The 15,270-nt window shown below is 45.1% G+C and overlaps 5 protein-coding genes across 5 annotated transcripts; 3 read left to right on the top strand and 2 right to left on the bottom strand.

Annotated features, from left to right (window-relative positions):
* Positions 1-4,994: 4,994 nt before the first annotated feature.
* On the bottom strand, positions 4,995-6,877 carry F4817DRAFT_363693 (uncharacterized protein; the record flags this gene model as incomplete). The annotated part of the gene is made up of 4 exons (XM_049306668.1): positions 4,995-5,280; positions 5,361-5,655; positions 5,711-6,179; positions 6,527-6,877. The coding sequence occupies 4 exons, from the start codon at positions 6,875-6,877 to the stop codon at positions 4,995-4,997; spliced, it is 1,401 nt and encodes a 466-aa protein (XP_049161093.1).
* A 1,467-nt stretch (positions 6,878-8,344) lies between these two features.
* F4817DRAFT_331445 (UbiA prenyltransferase family) lies at positions 8,345-10,022 on the top strand. Its single transcript, XM_049302509.1, has one exon. The coding sequence runs from the start codon at positions 8,682-8,684 to the stop codon at positions 9,609-9,611; it is 930 nt and encodes a 309-aa protein (XP_049161092.1). The 5' UTR covers positions 8,345-8,681; the 3' UTR covers positions 9,612-10,022.
* A 664-nt stretch (positions 10,023-10,686) lies between these two features.
* F4817DRAFT_331444 (uncharacterized protein) lies at positions 10,687-12,494 on the bottom strand (the record flags this gene model as incomplete). Its single annotated transcript, XM_049302508.1, has 1 exon — positions 10,687-12,494. The coding sequence occupies exon 1, from the start codon at positions 12,322-12,324 to the stop codon at positions 10,690-10,692; it is 1,635 nt and encodes a 544-aa protein (XP_049161091.1). The 5' UTR covers positions 12,325-12,494.
* Positions 12,495-12,568: 74 nt separating this feature from the next.
* Positions 12,569-13,565, top strand: F4817DRAFT_331443 (uncharacterized protein). The gene is made up of 2 exons (XM_049302507.1): positions 12,569-12,743; positions 12,808-13,565. Exon 2 carries the CDS (start codon positions 12,867-12,869, stop codon positions 13,455-13,457), a length of 591 nt encoding a protein of 196 aa, XP_049161090.1. The 5' UTR covers positions 12,569-12,743; positions 12,808-12,866; the 3' UTR covers positions 13,458-13,565.
* A 441-nt stretch (positions 13,566-14,006) lies between these two features.
* F4817DRAFT_34462 (uncharacterized protein) lies at positions 14,007-14,393 on the top strand. The gene is made up of 2 exons (XM_049304176.1): positions 14,007-14,040; positions 14,122-14,393. Coding segments are annotated over exons 1-2 (228 nt in total). The 5' UTR covers positions 14,007-14,039; the 3' UTR covers positions 14,349-14,393.
* The last annotated feature ends 877 nt before the right edge of the window (positions 14,394-15,270 follow it).

Genomic DNA, 15,270 nt, shown 5'->3' with positions numbered 1-15,270 from the left:
ATCTGGAAGTATCGATAGCCTATTGCTACCTATGCATTAGGACAATAATAGTTGGTGCTTTTACTCGTATAGTAAAATGAAATTACTGGGCGTTTTTCCTTGACGCGTGGTTGTTATCACCTAGGCGCATCGCTGCGCGACTGTGCCACCTTTGGGATATATATTGGACTACGTACATAGGTACGTGTTGCGTGTAGCGCGCGTCAAGCTGGTGTCATGCAAGGGAGTAACCTAATGGAGTATTAGAAACGCACTGACGGTGTGGCACGGTGAGCAGGCCTCATCGCACAAGCCAACAGCGGACGCACGCATAATTCCGCGGCTGGGTTCCCTCAACCTCCACACAAAAGTCTAGAGATGCAAAATAAACACTGCCATATTAGAGGAGAACTAGGAGAATAGAAAGGCAGGTAGATGGGCTTCTGGTCCTTGCATGGGAAATTCATGAGGATGACCTAGGTGAGTAGATGAAGCTTCTCGAAACCGTTGAGAGGCTTCGAACAATCCTTCCGCGTTTCGAGGAGCCGCGAAATGGTTCTTTTGGGGAGACATCGCACAAAATGGGATAGGTAGGTGGAAAGAATTCGGCCTCGACGACATGCGTCGATGCACATATTCGGCCGAGTATAATAGAAATCCATCTGTACATGAACTACCTAGGTTTATCTATGTATACTCGCCTATTTGGGCAGCATGATTGTTTGGTCCCAAGGAACGGCATTTCGCCTCAGTGGGAATCGGTGGATTTTTACTTGTTGCAATCCGCCAATTCCCTCTATCCTAATTATATAAGCGGATAATACCGAATGCCAGACCTGGATGATACTCCACGATGAACTCAAAGAGGGAAAGGAAAAGAGAGCAATACTAAGTCAATCCACTCCTTGAGAGTCACTAGGATGGCAGTCCCCAGCATCATGGTCTTCATCGTCTGAGCCATCAAGGATATGCGGAAAAGGATTTGTTTGTATTGCACATCGCGCCCCTATTTTGACGAAGCCATGCGGCCGATAGAGCGACCTGGGAATCATGTCCTTCCCCAGCTTTCGTCGTAAACAAACATATTGAAGTCGTCGGTCATCAAATCATCAATGTGATGCTTGCCTCAATGCAAAGTTGCTTCTCGTCGCGTTGGACGCAGGAAGAATTGCATAGAGAGCACAGCCACGTTAGGATGGATTATGTACTCCGCCGCGACTTGTGTTTGCTATTAAGAGTTGAGTCACAGGAGTTAGAGGATAAGGGCCACGACAAAAGACTGTAATGAGGAAATATATCGCAAAATAAACAAACGCGCGAAGTCGGTGGTGAAATATGATGGTGCGCGTTTGTAGAACCAATATACAATATATTCAGCTGTCCCGGGTCTCTGGTAGCGGACACGAGACTAACGAATGATGCGCCTGTATCAGATGATATTAAGCCAAAATAGCAATCGTCGTTGGGGGCCGAAAAGTTCGGAGAAGAGAGCATGGCGTAGGCCTGTGCTTAACGGCTTAATACTACATAAGTATAGATGTGTAAACAAAAAGGTGCAACTTATAATCACAATCTCAGCTTAGGCTGGCTTCATACCTACGAGGTAAATTCTAACTCGAATATTCATTCAACACGAGCACTGAATAAGTCTGCCTCATCGATTTGAATAAAATCATGAGTCTGCCTGCATATTCCGTCTAAGTCCTACACGACAGCCCAAGTCATACTAGCTAACTTTCAGCTCCCAAAGCAAGTCAGCCGCATAATCTCCGCATCCAGAAATGCCTCGCTAGGCTGTCTACAACCCAGCTGAAAAGACATCAACTAACAACTAACCTACGGTAACTGTCTAGTTATGTAAATCTTAAACCCAACGAACCTCCCCTTCCCCACCCAACTAGTAGCTGCGAATTCATAGACGTCTGGTACTATATCTCCGATCCCTCCATGCGGCACAGACCCGTATCTTAGCCAATCCACACACCTTGGTTCTGGACCTTACTGTAAAAACTCCCAATATTCGGCTTCGGCTAATGATCCCCGCCCTCGCTATTCACCATAGAGACCTAGAATACCTTAGGCGGGCGCGCTAGCGATGAATGGATCGATCCGTCCGGTCGGAGCGCGCTAAGACGGCACTACGTACTTCATGCTTTGCTTGTGACATGGGGTTAGGAAAAAAAGCAATGGCGTTTTTTTCCTGGGGATGTTGGCCGTAGGCTAAGGATTTACTAATACAAGTCAGATACTCGATAGTGAGTAGTTGTGGAATCAGAGGGGCTAGGTATCTAATGGCTTATCTGTAAACTTGCACAGCTGCTTGGAGAACAATATTAGCGCGTGGGATAGCAAGACAGTCAGTCATGTATCGTATCAGGGGTACGTAAGTTGCTAGCGAGCGTTTCGACTTTACGACCCATTTAGTAGTTTAGTAGGTAGACAGACTCAGCAAGAGCTATGCGAAGTTCAATATATATCATTTCATCCTACAGTAACTTCGTATTAGCTCAGGTGGGACTAACTAATGTCAAGTGGCCTACTGTGCCCCTTTTTTACCAACGGCACGGGGAGTTGTAATCTTCGGACACGGGGAGAGGGTAACACCTAAAGGTTATATTGGCCGTATTTCTTACTTCGTATAACTACAATAAATTACATGTAAAGACATTGGGGTGTAAAGTTGGATATTAACTGTCTTTGAATACGAGTAATTTAGTTAACAGGTACGTAGTCTATTATCGGCGCACTTTGAGGGCCTGGGTGTGTTGGCTAGTATCGATTTATTTTTGTCACTTTTGTTATAATATTAAACTGTTTATAATACGGTGGAAGATGGTATACCCGATAGTGAAAAGTCTGTGCCTAAAAACTATCTATACTATTCCTAATTAACTGATCATAACAATAATTAACTAATAAGATTATATGTGCATGTGTCTAATACTTACCTTTATTATTCCTGGCCGCGGTATGCATCGCGTCGACCCATAATCAACTTGATAGCCAACCCTTTGTCGATGTCTCCTTAATATAACTACTTCTAACGCATACGTTCTCAGGTGCTATACCTACGTTGAAGCATCCTTCTTACCCAATGCCTGCCTCGCTCATGCGTGACCTACACTAGTAATGGTAAAAGAGGCTCGCAATCCTCTTGTTACTAAACAGAAGAGAGGCCGGTGAGGGAGATTAAACACGTCCTATCCTCTATTTATGAGATGTAAGCTTCTAATAACGCTACTTGTTCTAATAGCGATCTGGGCTTGTATATACATTTGCTTGTAATGTTATATATAGAACATATCAAGCACGGCCTTGGTGGAAACGCATGATATTGCTGTCACGGAACGTGGAAAAGGAATACGATTTGTGGCTCGATCAAGGATAATGCATAAATATACAATATCGAACATGCGCCACGACCGTGTCTACTGCCTCGTCGTGGCGGAACGCGGACCCACACTTCCGGGTTCTGCCCACCCCGGCCACCTTCCGTGTAAGCACCCGCCCTCCGTTTCGCAGTAGGGCCGGACGACCGCTTTCTTCGAAACGGAGCCCTGAAGGACCCCGGATCATATACTTGTACCGCTCCAGCTCTTCGGAACGATCAGATTCTCCCAGAACCGATAGAAGGCGTCATTGAAGCTTCAGCCAGCGCGCTTAGCCTAACCGGTAGTTAATGTCAATCCCGACGAACTAGTACACGTTAATGCCAGTAGCGATCTAAGTTATGCTATCAATCGCATTTTTGAGAGGTGGGGAGGGAACCCGTTCCTGATTAAATGGTTAGAAATTGGAAATTATTGGTGGGTGTCTCGAGAAAATATCTTAGACGACGAGTTTCTCTAAAGGTTTGAGGTAGAGTATAAAGTGTTTCACTCGGGTATGAAGGACTATTGAAGTACCGGTATAATAAAGCCTGTTCCCTATAGGGCGTGTATAATTATACTGTGCCGGTAGCCAATGGTTCAGTTATTGTTTAGTTTCGAAAATTGGACTTTTTGCTCAATACCCAAATGATAATGACAATCCAGAATATTTATCTAGATTTCGTGGTTGGCTGCAGCTTCTATAGAACAATTAGTTCATCACTACAGATTTATGGTGAGCACGCGGAACAGAACGCCCACCCACAACCAACGACTCAAACCACCCTTATCGCTCAATCAAAATAGCAACCTTCAATCTAAAAGACATAGTAACGACGTAAATATTGCGAAAAGTCAGGAGCAAGAAGACAGATCAGAAAAATGTTTATAGACGACACATAATCGCAAACAAGAGCCTGTAGCGCCTACCGAGGACGAAAAAAAGGAAGAAAAAAAGATGAAGATATATAGATAACAAACGCAAAATATTCTTAGCATAGCAAATATTATTTGATCAAGCTTTTCGCCTGTTCGTTTGAAGTATTGCCGAGTTGCGCCCTAACATGTAAAGAAATAGATCTTGACCAGCCTTGTGTCCTCTAGAGTTATAACTAGACGTGCACGTGTCTAGTAGCATTATCGGATAGGGTAGACATATCGGCGCCCACCATTTCCTAATGCTCATCGACGGGGAGGGAGTTCACACTTGACTTGGAATAAGTGTATTCAATAACACCGGGGACGGCGATGGGGGACTCTGGGGAAGATTCGGGAGACACGATGCCAACTAGGAAGCAATATAGACGTATAATGAGTAGTATATTTGTGAAAAGGCAGAAAAAGATGTCAAAGTCAAGAAGCGCTTGGGAAAGAGAAGATGTAAAGGAGCTGGAGAGGTGTGATATAACCTAATTGGACCTGTGCATAAACCCTACTATGAATGAAGCACCCGGCCGATAACATAGCATTATGAAATAGGAAAGCACAAAATGGCCCCGACCCCGACGGAGTGGTATATGTTAAGGCAGAGTGGGCGCCTTCTAAATGCCCTGCTTGCTGTCACCCTGAAAGTACACGAGGAATTCGTACATATTCTGTAATCGAATCATATGTAAGCTATCATATATATCAAATATGTAAGACCTATCATGATGTCCGGCAAAGCCTTCCGTCTGGCTGAACAGTCCATCTATCACTACCAACAGCCGTAAGCCCATAGAATAGACTATTAGGATCATACTTGTCCTTGATAGACAACGAACTTGCGTAATTAGCACCGTAAAAGTTAGTTTTCCAGTTAGGATCGCGGAAATCTCCTTCGTTGAGGTACACCCTGCTGCTGGGCGTCAGTGCCTCAAGTCGCGGCATTAGGGTGTTGGTGATCTCGTTTTGCAGCGCAATATTAGCCTGAAAATCGCAGGCGTTGTAGGCACTGTGAAGAAGAAAGAAGGTTAGTATGAGCTTAAAAGATACCTAGACAGGAAACGACACTAGGTTCATATGGGCACACACGGGAGCACTTGCAGGCCAAAGACTATATTCAAGATGGTAGTGCGCCAGACAGGATTTACGGAATTATTAACACCGGTACTCGGAAAGCCTGATACATCTAAGGAGTTTCCGGACACGACTCCGCCTTGGGAGGTAATGAAGTTAATTGCATCTAAAAATGACGCTGTCGAAGAATTGGTCTCGAGTAGTGATTTCGGGATCAATCGCCCACCGATGTTGTACTCGGTAATGTTATCAACGGGGAACATTCCAGTGTATGCTTCCAGGAAAGTACTATACTGTTGAATCTGGTAGTCTGAATATCAGGTCAGTACAAGTGCAATGTCTCGTCCTGCTGTGAGATTACTTACCATATGGAATGCCATTATTATCTAAGAAGGATAGCGTAGGCTTAAGAAGAGCCTGGAGCTGGTCTTTATCAAGGTCAGGACTAGCGATAGGTCTTAGTGAGAATACACCGGTTGCTAACAACCAGGAACTCCAAGTGCCTGCCTCTCCTAAGCTGGGTAGCGTCAGGAGGAAAGTCTGCACGGCACTATTGAAAAGGTCCGTGGAGACGTTCGTACTAGTGGTGAAGTTCAAAGTCGCAACAGAAACTTTCGTAAGATGGTGTGCCCTCACCGTCATCGAGATAATCGCAGCATAGGTGCCTCCACCACCGTCCGATAGTGCCCAATATAGATCACTGTTCTTAACCGGGCTGGCAACGAGGTGCTGGCCCCCGGCCGTGACGACTTCCCACTCCAGAACCCGATCGGCCCCAAGGCCGAAGACGGAGTTTATTATATATGAACCAGATTTCAGACCACCATTACGGAACTTAGATTATGCCATACTAGGACGAGGAGTTAGGGGATATGTAGCTAAGGAATTACCAGGACAGACGGGGCAGATGGATGTGGTCGATCCAAGTCATTCTCATTTATCATTTACCAATATTCATTACAGGTACCTAGGTTTCTTGATGCCTCGTCTCAATAGGTTAGGGGGGTGCCATCAAAGTTGTAAAAATTACCGGACGTCTCAGCTCGTGTAGCCTCATCAATCTTTCCCACTAGACCTGGGATAATGTCCTCCATGGAATGGGGTGCCTTCTCCATGCCCCAAATCTTGGCATGGCCGTTCCCGGTGGCCGTTTACACGAAACCCGGGTTCATGACCCATACAGTTAGCCATGGGTTCTCGAAATGCGCACGCCGGACGAGGTAGTTAAGAGCTGCCTTACTGGCACCATAGACGCCAACCTTTACGGGGATAGTAGGCTCCATCTCGACAATCTGGCTAGCGTTGGAGCTGATGGCTAGCAATTTTGGAGGGCTGGCTGATGCTTTGAGCAGCGGGTACACGGCATTGAAAAGTCTCACGAAGGCGAATGTGTTGACATCAAAGATGTCACGCAAGGCATTGATGTCCATGTCTTTGACGTCAGCAAAAGCACTGGACGGATTAATACCGGCCACGGCTATAACAACATCGAGGGCGGTGTTATGCCGTGGGTGTACCTCAATTACGCTCATTCCAGTCAGGAGGTTCTACAGAGTTACGGTCCAGAGAATGTTCTCAGGGTCCGAGAGGCGGCGTCAAAATACGATCCTGAAGGCGTCTTCCAGCGCCTATGCCCCGGTGGTCTCAAAATCTCGGCTTTAGGAACCTAGTTTCTACAGTCGTCCTTATGTGGAGGTAGGTATTTTTACAGGCATAATTTACATTGGGAATGGTAGAGCCTATGTTACTCGTCTACATTGTAAACAATATTTGACTATCATAGATGAGCCTTGCTCGGGAAGGATGTCCTCTCTCGAGTATGGCTTATGCAAAGCACTCTTTTGGATTGAATATTTTCATACTTCCCTGAAAATGCCTCAACCTTTATGCATGGCGTTATTAAGATACACACCCATCTTCATTTCTTGTGTAGCGACGTGTAGGTTAAGTTTATTTAAGTCACCAAAAATAAAAGCCCATTCGCCGCTTTACAGCGTTGCATTTCCGATTCTCCCCGTCACCGGTAAGAGTAAGACATACCTATGATACAGCCTGGACCTTTTCTAGAGGGGCGAGAGGTAGAGTGTTCGCCATTCGCCATTGTAACTTTGGGCGATCTAATCATATTTTTGGTAACTTTGATCTCAACTTGAATCATACCTACTGTCAGGGTATAAGTGAAACTAGTATGAATTAGGCATATATCTACATAGGATAGATATGTAAGGGGCGCGCAGCGCCGTCGCAAAAGGATAGAAGGTTAAGCGTTAATAGATTCATACTACTACACGGCTACTATACAGCAGCTTCGCTGCTGCTTCTAATATTCACTCTACGTATGACATACATCAAGGGTTCCTTCTGACACCTACCTACCTATTAATCATACTTTGGGAAATGTAAAAATGTCTATTCTCCTCTGTGTAACAGTAGTTCTATTTACCGTATCTTGACAATGAGCTTATATAAACCTATAACCTATCATTCAACAACTTTTATGGGTCAAGTAACGTTTCTGCCGGGTTGCTTGCCGTGGCTTCGCAAAATTCTTCTATCGCGCGTTTGCATTTGTATGTAGTAGGCTGCTTAGGCTTTTAAGACAAGATTATGATGTGTTTGGATGAGTGCATTAATGCTGTGGCGGATGTACTGCTTATAGGCAGGTAGATAACGTGGACTAATCAAATTATGCAGATTTAATATATTGGCACCACTTCAAAGTGCAAAGTTGACAGTGTGAACTGATGTATAAGTTCTCAGCCGCTTAACCTTGGATCAAATACACGGAGGAATATGGCAGGCTGCATTATCACCTGTGATGAATGATGCAAACGAAGGGGCGGTACTCGGCAACAAACAGACTCGGGGGCTCCTCAGCGCTCAGTCTTATCTTTGTTGAAATGAGTGGTCAAGGGACTACTTTCAGGTACAGTACATGGTATCTTGGCATGGAATGTATATATAAGAAGGACCTCCCTCCTCACTCATACAGTTGGTAGATTAAGTCAATATACAACTACAGCTCATATATCGTATCTTTCAGCAATCTTCAGAGACTAAACTCGGATGCCAACTAAAATATAGCTTATGTTTAACAATACTATTCTACTAAACCTTTACCAGATTCTGATCTACTTCTACGTAGGTAGTACTCATACACTCTTATCGCTCGAAATATTTGTATTGCATCATACATTAACATCACTCCAAATATAACTTACACTGTTACCTTGTCTCGTTCCTAGTTTGGCATGATAGTCGGAAGTGCCAACAATTTCCGTGTCGCAGTCAGTTCAGAGCCCCCAATATACGACTATTCATAAGCCCACAACAATCATGATACCCATTACAAACCTGAAATCCTCACAGGGGGCTTTTCAAATCCCGAAGCTCATTTGGGCTTTTACTGAAAGTAATTTTGCTACTTTTGTTATCCCAAATACGGCTTTTGGGATACTCGGGGCCGTTGCAACTTCCCTCTCAAAAGGGGTTCAACCATCTGGATTAGAAGTACTCCAGCGGTTCTCAATAGTTGTTGCCTACAACTGGAGCAACGTGCTCTCGTTTGATCTTGCAAATCAACGAGCTCCTGAATCCGTTGCTGAAGACCGCATAAATAAACCTTGGCGGCCAATTCCTACCAACAGAATCACCAGCGACCAGACTCGCCGCGTGATGCTTGTTTCGATACCTCTCACCCTCTGGTTCAACTATTACCTCGGAGTATGGGAACAAGGGGTAGTTATCCACATCACCACCTGGCTTTATAACGACCTGAGGGGGATGGACGAGGCTTTCGTCCGCGAGATACTGATATCCGTCGGCTATGGCATGTTTAATAGCGGCTCGCTACAGATTGCCCTTGGAAACAAAACCAGCATTAATTGGAACGGTATGGTTTGGGCATGTATTATCAGTGGTGTTATATTGACCACCATGCAAATCCAGGACTTGAAAGATCAGGCTGGAGATCGCCTTCGGGGACGGAAAACAGTGGTCTTGTTTCTTGGGGAAGAAATATCTAGATGGTCAATTGCTTTCTTCGTAAATTTCTGGACTTGCGTTTGTTCCATACTGTGGGACCTTTCGGCATGGTCCTGCGCTGTACCAGGAATTCCCGCCGCCGTGGTTACATGGCGGGTGCTAAAGATGAGGAATCAGAAAGACGACTACCGAAGCTGGCAATTATGGTGTCTTTGGCTGCTTGGTCTCTATTCCCTGCCCTTGCTTGGACGGTCAGATGGCTTCAAGTCGATTCTATACTAGGTCGGAGTTGCAGTGATGAACTTGGGTAAATTGAAGTCCTGGTACCGTAACGTTAGTAAAAGCGGTAAATAAACAAGATAGTTGATTTTTATAGTGCACATTGCGTTGAAATATTAGAAAATCATGAGCTGGAGGGCTGGAAGAAGTCAAGTATGATACTACAGTTAGCAGAGTTCAGCATCAGAGACGCATACCATGGCCTGCAATTTGTGGGATAGGCACGCGACTGACCTTTAGTGGAAAATGCACGATACCACTGCCGTCGGCGGACAGCATGTGTCCCTTTGTCTCTCGCTGTAACAAGGGCCAGACTAGGTATCAAAATATCATACCACTTTAGACCTCGTTAGCTCAAAAGTTAGAAAAGAAAACAGTGAGGTAGACCTTACATCTGACTTCATGCATTCAGAATGGGGGCCATCCAGTGCCATAAAAATCTCTGGCCGGAATATGGTGAGCTCGCTAGGCCCTACATAGATTAGGAGGTACTCATCAGTTTTGTATCATTAATTTTCAATGTTCATGTTACTTACCTGTTCGGACGAAGTCGCCGTACTTCTTTTGCAGCCCGTCAAGCACTACATGATTTCTGGAATCGCGGTATGCCCAGACATGCCATAGTTTCGTGATGCGTGCATACCAGGGCCCCGGGAAGGCGGTCTGGGTGAGTTGGTGAAAGAAGAAACGGTAAATAATGATACTGAACAATAATCCCGGAAGGTAACCAGAAGACATCAAGAGAAGCACGTCGGAAACTTTTCCGAATCCACGGCCTTGAGTTATGTAGCTTATCAGAGTCAGGACAAAAAGGATCCATAAATGACCCACGATAATTCGAGGTGCTTGTATATGCTATTCGCCTTTTATGAAGATTCCATAATGAGCAACTAAACCATAGACAACGCCGACCGACCAAGCGTCGAGTGTTGGGTTCCCAAAGAAGGACATATTAAGAACTTGTTGAATGTAGTCTGTTACAGTAAAGAGATATGGTAAACTAGTTACCTAGGAGGTAGGTAAATAACACCTTTCGGTTTTACCTTCGTAATAGATAAATTTCAATAATTCTAATAGACGACTATTGGCCTGCAATCTCCCTTACCAAGCCCGACTTAACCCAACCCCTTGCGAAGTTGCTTCCTAAACTTAACAGAACTATAAGCCACCATATCCGCCCAATCCATCCATCATACCACATAACCTCTTTTAAGCCCCTTTTATTTCTTGCTCTCCTCACAGCTCTCGATACTGCACCTTCAACCACAACAGCGAGACCGTTTAATGCAAAGAACTTAGCTTCACCTGCGGCGCTATACCAATCGCCACCCAAAACTCCTCTCACGGAGAAGGAGTGAACAAAGGCACTGGAAAGAAACCCGCCTAGGACTTTACCTACATCAGCAGGATCCTCATCGCGCTTCTCCATTAGTTTTCTCTCGAGCCACTCCCCAGGCCAGACGCCATATACAAGAAACAAGCGCGCAAATAGCCGATGCCATCCGTAAGACCAGAACTTGCGCACCGAGGTGATATCCCAAATCCTAGTACTATATAGCGGTGGGAAGAAAGCCAGGGGACTAGGCGCAAGCGGGCTGAGCATTATTGCAAAAAGCGAATGGCCTAATGAGAATGCTGCCATAAGAAATGCGCCTAAAGCACACGTAAGTAGACACTGTACTGGTAGCGGTAGCGCTTCGTCGAAAAGCTCGCGAGATTGTCTTTCCTCACTGCCTGACGATGCCAGGTCTATAGATGTAGCAAGATACCGTAGATATGTAGCCCTGATGATGACCCAACTCACTAATAAGACTGGGGTGGTGTGCACGAGGATGCTGTGGACACGGCTGCCGACCGTAGGCAGCCAAGTCTTGCGCGTGTGCCGCACATCGGCCGTCGTCCATGTGAAGCCGACTCCACGCATGCTTAGCTCGAGCTCGAGGGCCCAGGAGGCGCGGTCGCGGAGAGTTTGCGGCCAGCCGCACTCAGTTGTCGCCGTTTCGAGGACAGGTTGTGGATCCGGCCCGTGCAGCGTACGCTGCACGGCGTAATAAGAGTCGCAGGCCGCGTCAGGGATGGAATTCGACACCCTGCGGGCTGCGTGGCCGATACCGATGGGAAAGCTTGAACGCCTTCCTTCGCTGGTTTGCGTAGAGCTGCGGTTTGGGACAACCTCGACTTGCGTCGATTTGCTGACCATAATTTCATCGCTAGCCATGGCTCTCCCCTTATGCGAGTATGGCTCCCTGACTCCTCCATCGGACCATGCTCTCGCTATGGTAGCCTCTGCGGGCGCAGATATTTCAGCTCGTAGCTTATGTACGTACTTAACTCGCCGGGGAATGTGTTTGAAGAAATAGGGGCTTATAAAAAAGGCGTCTATCACTCTACATCCGCCATAAAGGCCGACGAGGCCAAGTTGATAAGTAAGCCCGATGCTCTGAGGGGCATGGTATGCGAGTGGCAAACGGAAGAAGAGGACCCCGGAAATTAAAGCAAGTATATTGCGAATTATTTTGATATATACGGAGTCGATAACTGGAGGAGGCGGTGGGGCAAGGAGAAGGAGAGCGACATAGTAAGTCAGCGGCGGCATTACCGCTGCGCTGAACGTGAGAGGTTGGCTTCCTGGTATGGGATGAAGACCTGGTCGCGGCGTGGTGTCAAGAACCAGAGCGTGAAGCCGGGCGATAAATCCAGGAGCAGATAGTATCATTCTGTCGGCATATGCAATTAAAATAGGTATAAATAAATTACAATATTGAAAATATGTTTAGTATCCAAATTATCTCGCAACTTGATACTTCAAATACAATGAGCTTTTTCTGATTTGGAGATGATGTTGAATGCCCGACCGGGGGAATTATACCCGGATATGTGATGACGTGGGAATTAGTTAGGCACATGACACTAAGTTCTTGAGCTTGATTGACTATTCGATTAGCGTCAAGTTGATATAGAAACTTTCGACGCAAATCTTAAACCAGTGCAAAGATAAATTTCTTGGTTATGAGGGAGTTGGGGTTGTCACTGTTAATTGAGCCTCAAAGCGATTAGAGTGGAAATGTTTGGTTAATATCTCCCGAAAGGTCAACTAGATCCCACGACTTCTTTCGTCCAAATATAATTGAGCAGGTAAGTTTATTATAATATTCTGAAAAGTGCACGAATGTATCAACTTATACCATATCATCTTTAGCTGCCAGTCTCAGGAATCTGAAACTAACTACTCGTAAATTCTTTGATTTCCCTGAGATTATGTTCGATACTGGGCCTGCGATCGATCTATCAAGCCTCACAAACCTTTCTAGCCTCACTCTTAGCCCAGAACTCATATTTGGGCACATCGTAACTGCGGCGCAGTGTCCATGGGCTGAGAAGGTTTGGAAAGTGCTGCCTCCACGGCTAGAGTCGCTGCACATGGATTTTTATACTCAAGGCATATTTTGGACGGTGGACGAGCTACTGTCGTTCTACGAGCCTCAGAGTTTTGATAGTTTTTGGGAGGAGAGGATCGAATGGCACGGGATCGACTTCTTACTTGGTCTTGTCCATCCAAATCGTGGTAGAACAGCCCCGCCGCTGGCCATCACGCTCTATGAGAGGCCAGAAAATACGAAAGATGAATTTGTTGAAATTGATTATATTCATAAGCACGTTGTCCAATGGAATATGCCTGCTCAGTTGAACAATGCGGCGAGAATGGCGGGCGCGAATCTGAAAATTAGGTTGGGTGTACCTTTCTATTACAAGCATCCGGATTTCGAGAAGTTGACAATAAAGGGGGACTGGGAAGGGTCGCTGAGGATACATGAAGGTGATGAGGAAGAATGGATTTATTACAATTGATGCTATTTATAGAAGTAGCATCATGACCCCGTAAACGTGCTTCCTGTGGCTAAGACAATAGATGAGCATTGGCGTCTAATAAAGGATAACACGTGGATAGCTTCTAGGATGTACCTTAAGTTAATAAGTAGGTATTTACTAATATTGTTTTAAGAGGGTTAAACAAAAGAGTTACGTATTTCCTTTCACCTAGCCGCTTTATATTGACGTCGAGACCTCCTTTGTTAAAATACGTTATTTAGCATGCGTACCGAAGTTAACAGAGCTTACTTAGTAGCGATAATTGATGACTATATTATATTATAATTATATGTTTATTTTAAGATCTCGGCAAGTTCATTACTGCTATTTTCAACAGTCTTCCAATAGTTCAGCATTTACTCACAATACTCTCACCCGGAGCTGAGCCTAAATACAGTCAAATAGGAGATTATGAGGCCTTTAATGATAGCCGTTCCATTGTTAGCGTCCTGGTGCCACGCATCGAAGGACTTCCTAGCGATTGAGTTCGAGTCCAACGACTGCACTGGCTGGATTAAGCATGCAAGTGTAGGATTAAAGCCAGAGTTTTGGCAGATAAAGAGTGAGTAAAACAGCTTACTAAATTAGATAAATTTAGTTACTCAAAGATGCTTAGGTATATCGCTAACAATATATCCCATAGTGAATAACGAGACTAATACTGTATATACATCAACTACAAATGATGGTATTTATCGATGGTATGGATTTTCTGGTACGTCCGAGCTAGGATGTGGTGGTAAAGTATTGGGCCGTCTGCCTGGTGGGTGCTCAAATTTAGGGCTGTATGGGGAAAGGATACAATGTATTAGATGGTGTAGCACTTGGATGCATGATGACCATTCATGTAATGTAATGGGGCAAGGTTGACACTCTGAGATGATACCCAAGAGCTGATCAACCTGGATATATGGGTATTCTATAATTATTCAGACGCAAGTTGTGGTGTATCCATTGCATTTTAAATAGGTAGTAATCATGTTATTATTATAATACGAACGACTTGAAGGTAGCACCCTTGGCCTTCCCCATCTCGTTAGGCATTGCTGCTGGGGAAGAAGAGCAACCTGGATGTTTCCATCTTACCCAATGTAATAGCTCTACTCTGTGCAGCATAGCCTATTGCCCCTTTTCAGAGTATGAAAATATATATGATAGCGATACCCATCCTACGTCGATATTGCACCGCATTCTGTAGCTGAGTTACCTGCTCTAACCGTCGACGTCTTAGCAACCTAAAAAAAAGCAAGATATTGACGTATCTTTTACTCCCTTAAATTGCCACCACGAAGCATCAGCTATTGTCTTCCATTTCCCTCATAGCTTGCTGGGTTATGATTTCGGCGGTGAGAAGTGGTAATGTGTGCCTGAAATCGAGTCTTAAGCGACATCCTCTCCGCGACCCGGCATAAAGCCCAGTGCGAGGTGAGAAAATGAGGGAAGTTGACGCGCTAGAAGCAATATCAACCCACCCGACCTGGCTTACCACGACTCGGTTGAATGAGAAGTGTATGCGTTTTCAATCAAGCATGTCATCTGTGAACCGTTAGCAAGAAATAGCCTCAGCTATCGGAGTGATAAATCTATCCTGAGATAGAATTGGTTTAATACTATTCCCAGTTAGCAAGCAAGATAGGTTATCCGGGTCAGTCACATCAAGCTCTCCACTGGAGACAGTATCAGAGTATCAGATAAAGAAAGAGTAAAAATGTGAATCTGAATTTTCCCTTGCCACTTGGCTAAAGGCCATCTAAGCTGGCCGGCATAATGGAGCAAGGGGGGTACGACAAGA

Source organism: Daldinia loculata, assembly GCF_022478755.1.
Source record: "Daldinia loculata strain CBS 113971 unplaced genomic scaffold F4817scaffold_12, whole genome shotgun sequence".
NCBI lineage: Eukaryota > Fungi > Ascomycota > Sordariomycetes > Xylariales > Hypoxylaceae > Daldinia > Daldinia loculata.
Note: the sequence above shows the minus strand (reverse complement) of the source record. Positions and strands in the feature narration are given on the sequence as shown.